The sequence below is a fragment of the Drosophila suzukii genome, chromosome 3 (assembly GCF_043229965.1).
Source record: "Drosophila suzukii chromosome 3, CBGP_Dsuzu_IsoJpt1.0, whole genome shotgun sequence".
In the NCBI taxonomy this organism is placed as follows: Eukaryota; Metazoa; Arthropoda; class Insecta; order Diptera; family Drosophilidae; genus Drosophila; species Drosophila suzukii.
The window spans coordinates 75,912,199-75,926,687 of record NC_092082.1 but is presented as its reverse complement, the minus strand read 5'-3'; the positions used below and the strand labels follow the sequence as shown (position 1 = coordinate 75,926,687).

At 38.9% G+C, this 14,489-nt stretch overlaps 1 protein-coding gene and 4 non-coding genes across 8 annotated transcripts; all 5 read left to right on the top strand.

The window, feature by feature from the left end:
* Positions 1-5,434: 5,434 nt before the first annotated feature.
* Esyt2 (extended synaptotagmin-like protein 2) lies at positions 5,435-13,559 on the top strand. Of its 4 annotated transcripts, none has more exons than XM_065865812.2 (11): positions 5,435-5,585; positions 6,127-6,219; positions 7,776-8,259; positions 8,680-9,231; positions 9,289-9,459; positions 10,846-10,931; positions 11,175-11,223; positions 11,282-11,458; positions 11,520-11,951; positions 12,463-12,966; positions 13,240-13,559. In XM_065865812.2, the coding sequence occupies exons 2-11, from the start codon at positions 6,215-6,217 to the stop codon at positions 13,327-13,329; spliced, it is 2,550 nt and encodes an 849-aa protein (XP_065721884.2). In that variant the 5' UTR covers positions 5,435-5,585; positions 6,127-6,214; the 3' UTR covers positions 13,330-13,559. The 4 variants fall into 4 exon arrangements, with proteins under 4 accessions (XP_065721884.2, XP_065721883.2, XP_036673982.3 ...); XM_065865811.2 differs by lacking the exon at positions 10,846-10,931 and adding an exon at positions 10,034-10,131; XM_036818087.3 differs by lacking the exon at positions 10,846-10,931 and adding an exon at positions 9,685-9,770.
* Positions 12,234-12,305, top strand: TRNAD-GUC (transfer RNA aspartic acid (anticodon GUC)). Its single transcript has one exon. It is a non-coding gene; the product is annotated as a tRNA-Asp (tRNA).
* On the top strand, positions 13,090-13,196 carry LOC118877852 (U6 spliceosomal RNA). The gene has a single exon (XR_005014506.1). It is a non-coding gene; the product is annotated as a U6 spliceosomal RNA (small nuclear RNA).
* A 186-nt stretch (positions 13,560-13,745) lies between the features above and the next one.
* LOC118877853 (U6 spliceosomal RNA) lies at positions 13,746-13,852 on the top strand. The gene has a single exon (XR_005014507.1). It is a non-coding gene; the product is annotated as a U6 spliceosomal RNA (small nuclear RNA).
* Positions 13,853-14,352: 500 nt separating this feature from the next.
* LOC118877854 (U6 spliceosomal RNA) lies at positions 14,353-14,459 on the top strand. Its single transcript, XR_005014508.1, has one exon. It is a non-coding gene; the product is annotated as a U6 spliceosomal RNA (small nuclear RNA).
* Positions 14,460-14,489: the final 30 nt, after the last annotated feature.

The following is a 14,489-nucleotide window of genomic DNA, read 5'->3' as shown; positions in this document are numbered from 1 at the left end:
AATACAAATTTCTTCTTTATAGAAACGCATTACTTTGTATTTCTCCATTAAAGTTTCCAAACAACACCTTTTTTTGCGTGTGGCATTAAAAATGCAAAAGTCTTAAGTGGCGACTTCCCCAAGTCCACCTGCGAAAAGGTTTGGCTCTTATCGCGACTCTAGAGACTCGCCCATCGGTTTCATTCAACATGGAGCATGTAAATTACACATACGCGGCGTTGTCCCAGGAAAAGTTGCAAAAAGTAAAAGAAAAACAGTATAAAACGCTGTGTCAAGTGACAGAAAGAGCTGTCAGAAAAGAAGGGGTTGGCTTTGGTAGGCATTTGAAATATTTATGAAAGCCAGCGCGTTTCCATGAAGCCTGCCACATTTTTTTTCGCTCCTCCGTTGTTTTTGCTGTTTATCCTTTATTTTTCGGTTCCAGCCTTTCGCACTCGACATCAAGGGTAATTAAAATGTGGACACATTAAGGCGTCTCTTGGTCCTGTGGCTGTGGTTAGCCCCTCACAAACACAAGCAAACACGCACACGGATAAGGATATCCTTGCAGCTGGTGACGAGTGAGGCGAGGGAAAAAGTTTAGGATTTGCGTTTAGGTTAAGTTGCTCCCCCAAAGTGGAACGTTTTATATATTCTCGGGGGAACGGGGCTGGCGTGTTCAAGCTTCAACTAGCTCACCATTATCCTGCCCGTATAATTAAACAAATATTTTAATTAGAAATGTGTATTAACACTGCATGTTTGAGCTAAAAGTGCGGTTTTATTCTGTCACCCGCATGAAAGTGCTTAAATTAAACGAATAGTTGTGCAGGAATGGCACTTCAGTTTAATTCTCATGATTTGTAGTTCACTTTATGACAAGACATTTGTTGTTACCAGTTGTTAGCTAAAAAGAGATTATCTAAATCTACCTTTCAAATTTGAATACTTTATTATAAACGTTGTTTTAAAAGATGTTTCTTTATCTGGTTTGTTAAAAGCTACACAGGGAAAATTCTGACGTTCTTATCTGAGTTGAAAATGTTTTTAAAAGTAGAACGTTTTTTTTAAGTTGAAAATGTTTTTATTTTGCTCGAATCAAGTTGAATTGGCGGTATTTAAATACATTGTATGTACAAATAAACTATTAGTTCAGTCCCTAGTGTATTCTTATCAAAAAGCTATTAAGTAAACTCAATTTAACACTTCTCTTCTCACCATTTCGTTCTTATATTGATACCAAAATGTACTTACACGGTTTTTAAGAACGAATGTTCTCAATTCAAGAACAATGTTCTCAATTTAAGAACCAAGTTCTTAGATAGTTTTCTCTGTGTACGTTTTACCATTTCTTAATTAATTTACAATCCTACAAAGTCTATGATGGCTTAATTTTATGAGCCATGATTTGCAAGTCCTACAAAGGAAGTTGTATTTTCAAAACTAGTTACCCATAGCCAGTTTTTCCTCAAAGAATCCTTGACATTGTATCCTTTGACCCCCCATAAGCCTCATTAATAATCGGCTGCCTTTTTAGGCTTCCGTTTTTTTTCTTTTTATTGCCGCAATCAACGGTTTCCGTGCGTGTTCCTCAGTTTGGCATTAGAGCGAGGACTGTCGGCATTTCGGGGCAATAACCAGTCGACAAAAAATAGAAACAATGTTGTGTTTAATTCATAAGGCAAATGGCATTCCCCTTGTACTTAGATACTGGTCAGTGCTGTTGATGTCAGCCTTCGTTTCGACCGATATTAAAGCCCTATAATTGGGATTACGGGCAGAAACACATGTGTCGTTGAACAAAATGCCTTGAATGGAGGAGACTTTAATGGAAGAAACTTTCATTTGCCCGACTCCCATGTCGGTTATTTCGTATATGCATCCCCGAGGCCGTTTTACGTTAACATCATCTGCATATAACAACTTGGCTAAAGCTCCTTTTTGGCTAAGCAAACGTAGTCAAAAGGAAAGTTTGACATGCCGGGCAAAAGCATGCTTTAAGGCCTTCAGGAAGGTCCCAAACATTTGGCTTTGTGAAGAAATTTACCTTAACACTGGAATGGCTAAAACGTGCCCACCTCAATTCCGCACGAGTGATTTGAATGTTTTACGGAAAAATCGCTTAAAAGTACTGCATAAAAAGAAGCTATGTATATTAAAGCGGGTCTAAATTGAGTGTTTCTGATTGAATTTCCAGCTGCGGAAGCTCCAATCACCATCACCCCTTGGCTCTAATTCAATTCTGACCTCATTTAATGTTTGCTTCAATGTATCTTAGACATTGGCCTGCAATCAATGTTGCTACCGATACACAGATAAAATCAAGATGAAGTAAGTCTAAATAAATCTACAATGTAGTTTAAATGAAAGTAATATAAGTAAATTAAAGATTTAAGGAAAGAAATTATCTCTATAAGTTAGCATTTGAAAAAATGCCAAGGCCAAGGCCAAAAAAATGTCATATCTAATAATTTAAAATTAAATTTCTGAACAAAATTATATATGTAGTAAGATATTTTTTCCGTGTCTGAATGCCTGACCTGCTACACATCAAAGTTACCTTCAGTTGGGCCAGGTCTCCCTGGTTTTCATCGTTTTGCTCGACTGGAGCCGCACCATAAATCAAAGGCGATGTGACGCAATTTTCTTGCAATAGCCAGCGATGCTACACGAAAGCTAAACAGTACAAAAAAGAATATTCCCAATTTGTTTACATTGTTCGTTCAATAAAGTCAAGGCGCCGTCATCGTGTGACCTCGATTACGCCCAGGGAATTGTCACAGTTTAGTTCTGAATTAAGTTTTATGGCACGTTGATGGGTGGGAAAGTTTTATTACCAGACCGCCCAAATGTCTGCCACGCCCCCTCCGCCCCCCTAGTGGGTTCAAAGTTGAAAAACCTCAAAGGAACCTACATGAATTTAGGGGGAAATCAAAGCAGGTAGTATAAAATATTTAAGAGGCAATTAAACGAGGGCACGTGCATATGAATGTTTCTTAATTCAAAAGGATGCAGGATGTGCCTGGGAAAATTCTCGGAATTTCCCTGAGGCTTTATTGTGTCATTAATCGGGAAAACGTATGTGAGTACGTTTGTTTCACCGGAAAGGAGGAACTTACTTCCGCTGATCCCAACTTGATTACCATCTACACAGACAGAAAGAGTTTTAACTAAGTGGTTTTAAATAATTGTTAAAAATAGTATAAATAATCTTCAATTCATAATTATATATACATTATAGTACTTCCCGAAAATAAGAATACTATTACATAGGAAAGAGGATCTTACTTTTGCTGATCCTTACTTGATTACCTTCTAGACACAGAGAAAATATTATTATTAAAGAGTATTTGCTGTTCTTAAATAATATGTATTGAAGGTATATATATTAATAATTCAATATGATATTTTTATAAAAGGTAAATCAGCATAATATGGCAGAGGAAGAAGGAACTTAAAGAACGTATTATTATTAAAGAGAATTTGCTGTTCTTAAGTTATCTGTTGAGATGGTATTAATAATTTTGTGTCCTATAAAACATCAATAAGTTATTATTAGATCCCCTAAGCAGAGGAAGGTGCTATTTTAGTCAGAGGAAATTGGCAGTATTTCGCGAATAAATTTTCTCCGTGAGTGGTTGTGACACGGGGACATCTACATCAACATCCACATCCGACATCCGCTGGCTCCATTTGCCTGCCAGCTTCGTCCTTCGTCCTTCAGCGGAGTTCTTCTGCTCTCCTGCATGTCCTGCAGCCAGACAATGTGTGCATTTGTGTGCGTGGGAGAGTGTGAGTGAGTGGGTGGCTGGGTTGTTTGACTGCGAATGTGTGTGCGTGAGTGTTGAAGGCCATGTTCAAGTACGTCCTTCTTTCCAGGACAGACTTTGTTTGCTTTTGATTTGCGCTTTTTCGTGGTGCACTTCCGCCGCCGCCGCCTTTTCTCTCTCTCGCTTGGTTTACCTTTCGATTTCACATTTCACATCGAAGCATTAAAAATGCATATGCCATGATTATTACACATACGCCATGTGTTCCGCAGCCATTTGGTATTTATGAAAAACAGAGAGAGATCGAGCAACAAGCCAGTTAGCCAGCAAACAAGCAAACAAACAGAGCTTGAAAAAACGCCGCTTAATCCTTATTCATGGCTGCACACTTCGCAGGGTTTATTACGCCCGTGTGCGTCATCCTGCTGTGGCTCCCAAACTGTTTCGCTAATTACCCAACACAGCCTAGATTTTATCTCGTTTTGCAAGTGAGTCAGCCAGAAAAAAGCAGGAGCCTAACAGCAACAATTACCACTTGACCCAGGACCAAGGACAATCAGTCCAATTACACAGGCCAACAGGTTCTAGCGAATGAAAGAATGTACAAAAACATATACATATTCTATCTAATTTCGTTTATTTTGAACTCCACAAATCAGTTTTTTTTTAAATATTTAAAATTTTTTTTAACAGACCTTCATATATGGTTCTTATAAAATATATACTAGGTCCCAGGACCAAGGACAATCAGTCCAATTACACTGGTCAACCAGTTCTAGTGGATGAAAAAAATATACAAGAATATTTACAAATTCCATCAAATAACGAGTATTTTAATATTGAACTCAACAAATTAGTTCTTTATAAAAACATTTCAAAATTAATTAACTGACCATCATATATGTATGGTTATTATACAATATATTATACTTGGTCCCTGGACCAAGGACAATCAGACCAATTACACTGGTCAACAAATTCCTAAGTAAAAAATTTTAAAACAGCACTTTTTATTAGACTGTTGAGGACATTTGAAAATTTACCATCATATTTGTGTGGGTACTATATTATATTATATTATAACATTTTAATAGATTCAGAATAACAAATCTTAGAACTATGTATTCATGGATACCAAAAAAAATATACTCAATAATATTTAAAAAGTATTATTTCATAACTTATCATATTATATGTTTCAAAACTTGTAAATCAGAAGATATTTTCAAAAACTATATTAAATATATATTTTAATATTCCAGTATTTTAATACCATTATTTGTCAAGCCATTTGCACATGCAGGATTTTAGTTTGACAACTTTTAACAATCCTCTTGTATAACTTATAACTCCCCACTTTAATATTCAAGTTGTCAATCAAAAAGTACCTGTGGCTAAAGTTTCGCTAGACTGGGACTGAACAAAAGCAAATGTTATCCTCACACCGGGTGTGAGCTTAAGTTCTTCATTAATATTCAAATTAATTGTAGAACAAAGGAGACTTTTTCACGAGAGCAACCTTGCTGGGTAGTGCCCCGTCCAGGAGGCTCTGATGGGAGACCATGGCGCCAAGAATCCCGCAGTGCTGCTGCTCCCATGGCTGCTGCGGCACTATAGCTTCCACTCAAATCGGGGAGCTTTAACTCAAAGCCCCCGACTCGGGAGACTTCTTCTAGTGGCTGAGATGCTCCGCGAATTGAATTCAATTCAATTTAGTTCCGAAACGCCGCTCACAATGAAAAGTCGCTGAATTCGCTCCGGTTGTTACAGGAATTCGAAAGAATCGCAAACCAAGTGAAGTAATCAGGTCTATAAAGAATTTGTTTCGTGCTCTCGGTGCGTATAATCTGTTTATTATGCCTGGTTTGATACGGAATCGAAATGCGGTTGTGTTTTTTAAAAAATACCATTTGTTTACTGGCGGAAAATAGAACTTGATAAAAATATACAGAAAACATTCTCGGCGCCCTGAGCTATATTCGCCCCTCGATATATATGCAAATACGTATTTAGTTGGCTTTCCGTTCGTTGTGGTTTTTGTGTGTGAATATTAAATGAAAGGAATTTTAGCTACGACGTGCTATCTAAATACGTACAAACAAATGCATAATTTTCAAATAATTGCAAAGGCTGCAAATATTTTCATAAAATGTTTATCTAATAGAAGCCAATAAACAAATGCAAAGTGAAAAATGTATCTATTTATAGAAAAGTAAAAGTCCGAAAAGGCCGATATAAATTATAAAACATTTTAATTAAATACCGAGTGTCATAAAAAACGACTGAATGTGACCCCTTAAATCATTCTTAATTTATTCATGGAATGAAACCATCTTGATGCCTGCCATTATAATCGAGCACCGACTCTTTATTTCAGATGCACATAAATTTCTCCGAGCCTCGAAAATCATAAATAAACCACACTCTGCATACACAGAACACAAGTGACAACAGAACCCAAAACGATGAGGTGATGCAACAATTAAATTGTTTATTTATCATTTATTTAAGCATATTACACGACAAAAGTCACTCACGAATTCCGCACATATAAAGTAACCATATTAACAGCCACATATCGCGACTACGTCATCGCCAAGGAACCTGAACAGCAAAAAAAAAATGTATGTTTGAGCAAAACAAAAATAAAAACACAGCTCAGTTCAAGTTCTTGGCAATGGGAAGTAGTAGTCTCCCCATCATTTTGAAGGCAGACAAGCTTTGGCAGCCCGTCTAGAATTAAGACCCTCTCTCGAATTCGGGTTTTCCTCTCACTCTCCACAAGCTATACTATAGATGGTGTATATTTTGGATGCCTTTTTTGGGGCAGGGAGGTTGGTTGGCAATTCAACAGGTGCCCAGCAGCTCAGAACCGAAACAGAATAATGTAACAATTCCCCAGCAGTTAAAGTTGAATTAGCAAAGCTCGTAACCGGAGAGGGAAACCCTCCTTGTCAGCGAGGAAATGGAAAACCCCCCATTTTGCCACTCGAAGAACTCAGCTTAGCGAAAATTTCAGGGCTCCTTTGTTGTTAACAGCAAACAAAGCGTAAAATGCTGAGGTTGTAAATCTCTTGAAAACTTTGGTTTTGTCCGATTATCCGAGTCAAGGTTACCACATAAAATTTGTATGTGCTGCAGAAAGAATATTATGGCTATATTATAATGAGTCCCCAAAGCCACCGCATAAAAAATAAAAAAAGAAAGGTAAACAATGAGAAATATTCTGGGAAATTTGAAAAGTCAACAGCTGCTAAGGGCTGAATAATTAAAAGAGACGTTGAAATAAAAGAAAAGTTTGATGGAAATGAAAAATACACTTTGAAAACTTTGCAAAGTTTTGGAAAATACATTATGAAAGTAGGTAAATTAAATTAGTGGCTTCAAAAGTTTGTTGAAAGCATGGTATCATAAGCCATTTCAAGTTTCAAATGGCTGGCTACTAAATCTTTTTAAATTTATTTAACTTGATGCATTCAACATTTTCAAAATTTTCTTTAAAAGAATTAAACTACAAAAGTTTTCTTATACAAAGCTTATCAGGTTACTCGATACCCTTATGATTTCTTTACTTCTTCACCAACTTCACTGAAAAGTGGAGCTACCCTTGAGGGAAACGAAAGCTATTTTGTGTATCCACTCAACAGGTAACTCGGTGGGTGGTGAGCAGCAGCAGAATACTCGTAAAATTGTGTCAATTTACCCCACCCACATGCCGTATGAGCAATGCGAGACTCTATTAGAGAAATGAAAAATTAAGCTACGTAAACAAACAAGGTGTTTGTAAGCGTTTTGTGTACTATAATTTGTAGAGAGTATATGGAGTGTATAGACCCAGTGAGGCATTCCAAGATCACATTTCTAGCTAATAGCACAATATACTAGTATGACATCATCATTATCATGAGCATTGAGTTCGACGCCGGCATCTTGGCCGGCAAACGCTAATGAGTCAGCTGTCGAGAGCTTTACAATCGGAAATATCTGGTAAAGATGCTTATAATTCTGTATATTCACCTCTTTTAGCGATAACACGCAGTCGGTGCCCTTGGCGGAGTTCACCAACCCACCCGATCCCACGGAGACCGAGCCCTTTGTGCCCCTGGTGGAGGCCAAAAAGATGAGCGAAACCCCAGTGGTGGCACCTGCCACGCCCACCGGCAATGGCACGCCCACTCAGACAGGAAACGGAAACGCAGAAGTGGCAACCACCAAATCCGCTGTTGATGATAACAGCATTTTCTCCGTCTTCTACACGCTGGGCAAGAAGGTGGCCATTGTGGGTTCCATCTATCTGGTAGGCTACATGGGCTGGTCGGTGGCCTGGCTGATAGCTCCTGTTATCCTCTCGGTGGCTCGGGATCAGTTGGCCAAGACGTCGGAGAAGAAGCGGGACATTGCCAAGGCCTCGGCCCTCGCCTCCGAAAAGGATGTGATCCTGGCCAGAATCGATGAGCTGCCCGCCTGGGTCTACTTTCCTGACGTGGAGCGTTGCGAGTGGCTAAACAAGGTAACAAAACATATTATGAATAACAACTGAGTACTCTTAAAAACTAAGTATAATAATCATAATCATAAGTTTTAAATTTAAATTCCATTTAAATCTAACATGGGACTTTCCAAAAATATTTCGGTATTACTATGCATGACTTCAAAATGTATTTCCTTTCAACTAAATTTCTTATCTAAAAATATTTTCTAGAAAAATGACCATATATAAAATAAACTCACTTGAGTCATGAGTTCCTAACTTCCTTGATAAGTAAAATAATATAATCAAAACCTAAGAACATTTTATAACAAAATGCATGAAACTCACTGTTTGGTATTTTTTTTCTTTCCCAATTATTATATATTATATGTTCTATTTAATTTGCTCATATGTAATGATCATTTACTATATAATACCTTGTTTTTTTTCCTTTTTCAGATACTCAAGCAAGTGTGGCCCAATGCCAATCACTTTGCTCGCACTTTGGTAAAGGAAACCATCGAACCCAATGTGGCATTAGCACTGGCCAACTATAAGATGAACGGATTCCGTTTCGATCGCATTATCCTGGGCACCATACCACCTCGCATTGGGGGTGTTAAGATCTACGATAAGAACGTGGATCGTAACGAGATCATCATGGATCTGGATCTGTTTTATGCCAGCGACTGCGACATCAATTTCTATTTGGGTGGTATGAAGGGTGGTATCAAGGACTTCCAGATCCATGGTTGGGTTCGAGTGGTGATGAAGCCCCTGATCCGATCGATGCCCCTGGTGGGCGGTCTTCAGATCTTCTTCCTAAACAATCCCAATATTGATTTTAATTTGGTTGGAGTGATTGATTTCATGGACATGCCGGGTCTAAGTGATTTGCTGAGAAGAATCATTGTGGAGCAGATTGGCAATGTGATGGTGTTGCCCAATAAATTGCCCATTTCGTTGAGCGAAGAGGTGTCGGCAGTGGCTCTTAAGATGCCCGAACCAGAGGTGGGTTATAAAAGCAATGGGAACTGGGGATATATATATAATATAATACCTTTTCAGGGCATTCTGCGCATTCATGTGGTTGAGGCCAAGGACCTGATGAAGAAGGACATCAGTGTGCTGGGCAAGGGCAAGTCCGATCCCTATGCCATCATCAATGTGGGTGCCCAGGAGTTCAAGACCCAGATTATAGACAATAACGTGAATCCCAAGTGGGACTATTGGTGTGAGGTACGTATTCCGTGAGATGTTCCCTTGGGGATCCCGAGATCCCCTGAGCTTGTTGCGTTGCTTTTTGTAGTCTGCTAATGTTGTCAATCGATTGCTGCATGATACAATACCCAACACAAGACCACCGATTTCTTGCATAGTTCGTTGTTTTGCCCTTCTGTTATTTCCATTTTGATTTTATCATTCTTTTATCACTCGATTACTTTGTTTGGCGCCTGAACGCAGGCAACTGTTTTTATTGAAATGGGTCAATTTGTCGAGATTCAATTGAAGGACTCGGATGAATCGAAGAAAGACGAGAACCTTGGCAGGTAAGCAATGTTTTCATTTAACTTTATTTGAGTTAGCACAAGCAACCCCACAGAAACTGCACCCCCCCCATTTGAAACCCAGTGAGTAATGTGTTTGCCGATTGAATTGAGAGCTCTTTTTGCATGATGCTGCCGAAACTGAAAGTTGACAGGCTTGGTTTTTTATGTTCCGTTTCGCTCTGCTCTATGGATTAAGTACTCTTTTCTCTACTCAACCCTACTCTACCACCCCAAAAAAAACACTCACACATTTGTTTTTCTAGGCGTGTATTTTCACTACCATAGGCCACTATATTGGGTTTTCTTTGTGGGACTATGATCAGACAATGCCAGGTGTACAGAGCGATGATGTATTGGGCAGGTTGTATTGCCGCATGAAATTGCATTCACAATCCGTTTGTTTGTTCTCTCTTAGTTTTTCGTGTTTCTTGATTTTTATTTACCTTCTGAATACGTTTACTAACAAGCACTGAAAAAACACAGCGAAGTGATGAGAAATCCGAATTTCTGACCCAAATAATTTGGTTCAAACTGAAAACAAATACAATTTCATTTGTGTATCATTTAAGAAAAACGTAGCATAGCTTAATAGATTCTTGAAATGTACTAAAACTGTGCCCTATACAAAAAATAGATATCCAATTTATAAATATATTATTGAATAGCATTTTCAAATTACTTTACTTTATAAAGTTATTTTGTAATTTTTGGTAGTATTTTTGTTATTTATTGCTCAAGTATTTCTAGTTCCTAAGAATTTCTCACCACTTTCGCAAAACCGACATAAGCTGCCACTACTCAACCCAAGAGAACTAATTTGCATGCCCTTTGACACCTGTTTTTGAACCACAAGCAGATGCTGGAGCACTTTGAATCACAGATACGACACACTGAAACAAGAACCACCAGCATGTCAATGACAATTTTTGTAGTTAGATCAGACCCTGTAAATAAAAAAAAAAACCCCTTAACGAGACCGTAGTTTTTGTAGATTTTGCGCCGCAACTAACCATTAATAATGCGAAAATGTCTTTTACCCTGCTTTTGGTTCGAACGATGAATATGAATGGAGCAGGCTGTGGTCGAGGTCTCGCAGCATGCCATACTCGTGCTCAGACTTTTTGACTGGGACCGTACTAGTGATGACGAGTCGCTCGGCAGGTTAGGCAACCATCTATTTGATTGATTGATTGAACACGAACGAACACGCCCCCACAAAAAAATCGGACACAATTAAGCCCCAAGAACTCCCACCCCCACCCACAATCAAGAACTCAGAAATAGATACCCTGAAACGGCTTGATTTTAAGGGGGCCCCCTAACAATTTAACCATGGTTTTATTTTCCTTGATTTAAAATGAACTTTACCATAAACTAATTTAATATTTTAACCTCCCAAAACAGAGCCAGCATCGATATTGCCAGCGTTATTAAGAAAGGCGTTGTGGATAGTGTAAGTAAACTTATAAATCTCAATTATTATCATCTAATTTATTGAATTTATTCCACAGTGGCTCACCCTGGAAGATGCCAAGCATGGACTTCTACATGTCCGCCTGCAATGGTACAAACTCACTGCCGATCCCAATGATCTCCAACAGATCTTACTGGAAACTCAGCTCCTACGCGTGACCTCCATGAGCTCGGCGGTTCTCAGTGTTTTCATCGATTCCGCCAGGCATTTGAAGGTGAGTTTATACAAAAATTAATTAAAGTACTGATCATAAATTCACAATTTTCCACTCCCAGCAAGCTAGATCTAGCTCCAAACCAGATCCCTACCTGGTTTGCAGTGTCAACAAACAGAAACAGCAGACGGCCATGATAATGCGTGATGATTCTCCGGTTTGGGAGCAGGGCTTCACCTTCCTGGTCAGCAATCCCGACAACGAGAGTCTGAACATCAAGATCTACGACCAGAAGACCGGAAACGATATCGGCCAATACACCTACACCCTGAGCACTCTGCTCAAGCAATTCAACATGGAGGTTATCCAGCAGCCTTTCCAACTTCAGAAATCTGGTCCGGAATCGAAGCTCTATATGTCGCTTTCACTCCGGATCCTTAAGCCTGGTGAAATCGATAAGGAGTCGGATGCCTTGGAACAAGTGGCGGCTCTCACGCGCAGCAGTTCTGTAAAAACACCAGATGTGGCTGTAGTGGCACCTCCAGCATTTAAGGTGGGCTAGATTCCTCTATTAGTATGTAATAAATTCAAACAGCATTAAAAATTAAAACCATTTATAAAAATTTTAGTGATAATAATTTTCTATCATCACAAATAGGTTTTTGAGATTTCAAAATAGGTGTCTATAAGGGAAAATCCAAATTTAAATTATACTAAGAAGATTTGATTAAATGCTTTCCTCATATTATACCCCACCCTATCTGCACTCTCATGAAAAGTAGTTTTTTGTCAAGGCCCATTTTAATCAAGAATGTTTGCCCGACGCAGTTCAACGTCCTCGATAGTATAGTGGTTAGTATCCCCGCCTGTCACGCGGGAGACCGGGGTTCAATTCCCCGTCGGGGAGAATCGAAGATTCTTTTTTTTCTTAAGCTAATCTTTTTTTTCGTTCTTAAATCTTATAATGAACATAATATTTATTCTTTAAAAATGTTATTTATAACTATAAAGATTAGATACTGTTGTTGTTGTTGTTACAAGTTTTTATTTTTCATTGCCTTTAGGAGTCTCAGACATCCAGCAAGCGTTTGTCCACCGAGTCGCCCATCAGTGAGGAGGATCCTGCAGTGGTTACGAAAATCTCCCCGGCCATGTCGGCCTCCACCTCCAGCGAGAAGCCCATCAGCGAGCTGGCCGCATCCGTGCTGACCCATCGCTTCCCGGACTCCACCTCATCGCCGGGTGAACATGGCCTTGGACGGATGCAGTTGTCGATCCGGTACAGTGCCCAGCGTCAGAAACTGGACGTGACCATTCACAAGATCCAGAAGATACCACTACGTGATCCCAGCAACATACCCGATCCGTATGTGAAACTGTATCTGCTGCCTGGTCGAAGCAAGGAGTCCAAGCGAAAGACGGGTGTGATTAAGGACAATTGCAATCCTGTTTACGATGCATCCTTTGAGTACCTGATTTCCATTGCCGAACTCAGGCAGACGGAACTCGAGGTGACGGTGTGCACACAAAAGGGATTTTTATCCGGCGGCAGTCCCATCATAGGCATGGTAGGTACTCGAAAGCAACCCCTAAAATTAAGCCACCCCAAACATCCTGCACATCCTTATAATTCCCAAGTGCTTATTCTGCAAGGATGCAGTATAAATAGGGAAGAAACTCACTTGAACTTCGTTCTTGCTTCGGCAGAACATATACTAAAATTGGAACGATACAGAGAAGATTAGCATGGCCCCTGCGCAAGGATGACACGCAAAATCGTGAAGCGTTCCACATTTTTTTGCTCCTTGCTAACAATATCTTTTTATGTCATTTCCTTTCAGCTGAAAATACCTCTGGACGATGCCGAGATTACAACACCAGCTGGCTTGAATACTTGGTTCGACTTGCAGCCTGAAATACGGCACGAGTAGTGAAACCGGAGTCATGCGAATGCGGAGTCTCATTACAGCACAATCAACTCAAGAACAACCTAACACTTTTTTACCAATCGCACTTAAAGCCTTTTGTATTTGTTATGTGTATACTTTCTTTGGTCCCTAACCAAAATGAAACAAAACTCTCTTAGTCGTGCCTCTATATTTAAAACTATCAATTTATTGTAGTCAAATAAAACGAACTGTGTTTTCAACAAAGAAAGAAAGACTTTCACTTATTGTTTTTCTTATTTTGTACCCAATCAACAATTCTAAAACATTATTTGTAAGGCAGGTACTCAAAGGAACCCTTAAGATGAAGCCACCCCGAACGTCCTGCACATCCTTAAAATTCCCAAGTGCTTTTTCTGCAAGGATACAATATAAATAGGGACGAAACTCCCTTAAACTTCGTTCTTGCTTCGGCAGAACATATACTAAAATTGGAACGATACAGAGAAGATTAGCATGGCCCCTGCGCAAGGATGACACGCAAAATCGTGAAGCGTTCCACATTTTTTTTGTTCCTTAAACACTCAATATTCTTTTTATAATATATAATTTATAATTAAAACAATATAATAGGAGGATTCACTTTCCTACATTAAAGTTGTATGATAAAACGTATATTTTTAGACACAATACCAGACATCATTTGTTTTATTGTAAATGATAATACTATTTAAATATTATATTTGAAATTAGCTTAAACCTTTATAAACGCGATTTCTACACTGTATTACCATTCATCGCTTTTTAAGCACTGAATCACTGCAGTCGACAGAGAAATGATTTTGTGCCAGTGCTGAATTCTGGAACTGCAAGGTAGTTATTCTACATTACATTAGTTCTACATATATGTATGTAAATCAAGAGTAGAAAAAAGCGCCACTCGGTTAATTTGGGAACATCATGAAACACCACCGCCAGAGGTCGCTAGGAGTCACGTACTTTTTATAATTCCCAAGTGCTTTTTCTGAATTGAGGTAGTATATATACAACATTTTTTCATACGAAATCGTTCTTGCTTCGGCAGAACATATACTAAAATTGGAACGATACAGAGAAGATTAGCATGGCCCCTGCGCAAGGATGACACGCAAAATCGTGAAGCGTTCCACATTTTTTTGCAAACCTAAAGGTGAATAACAAACTCA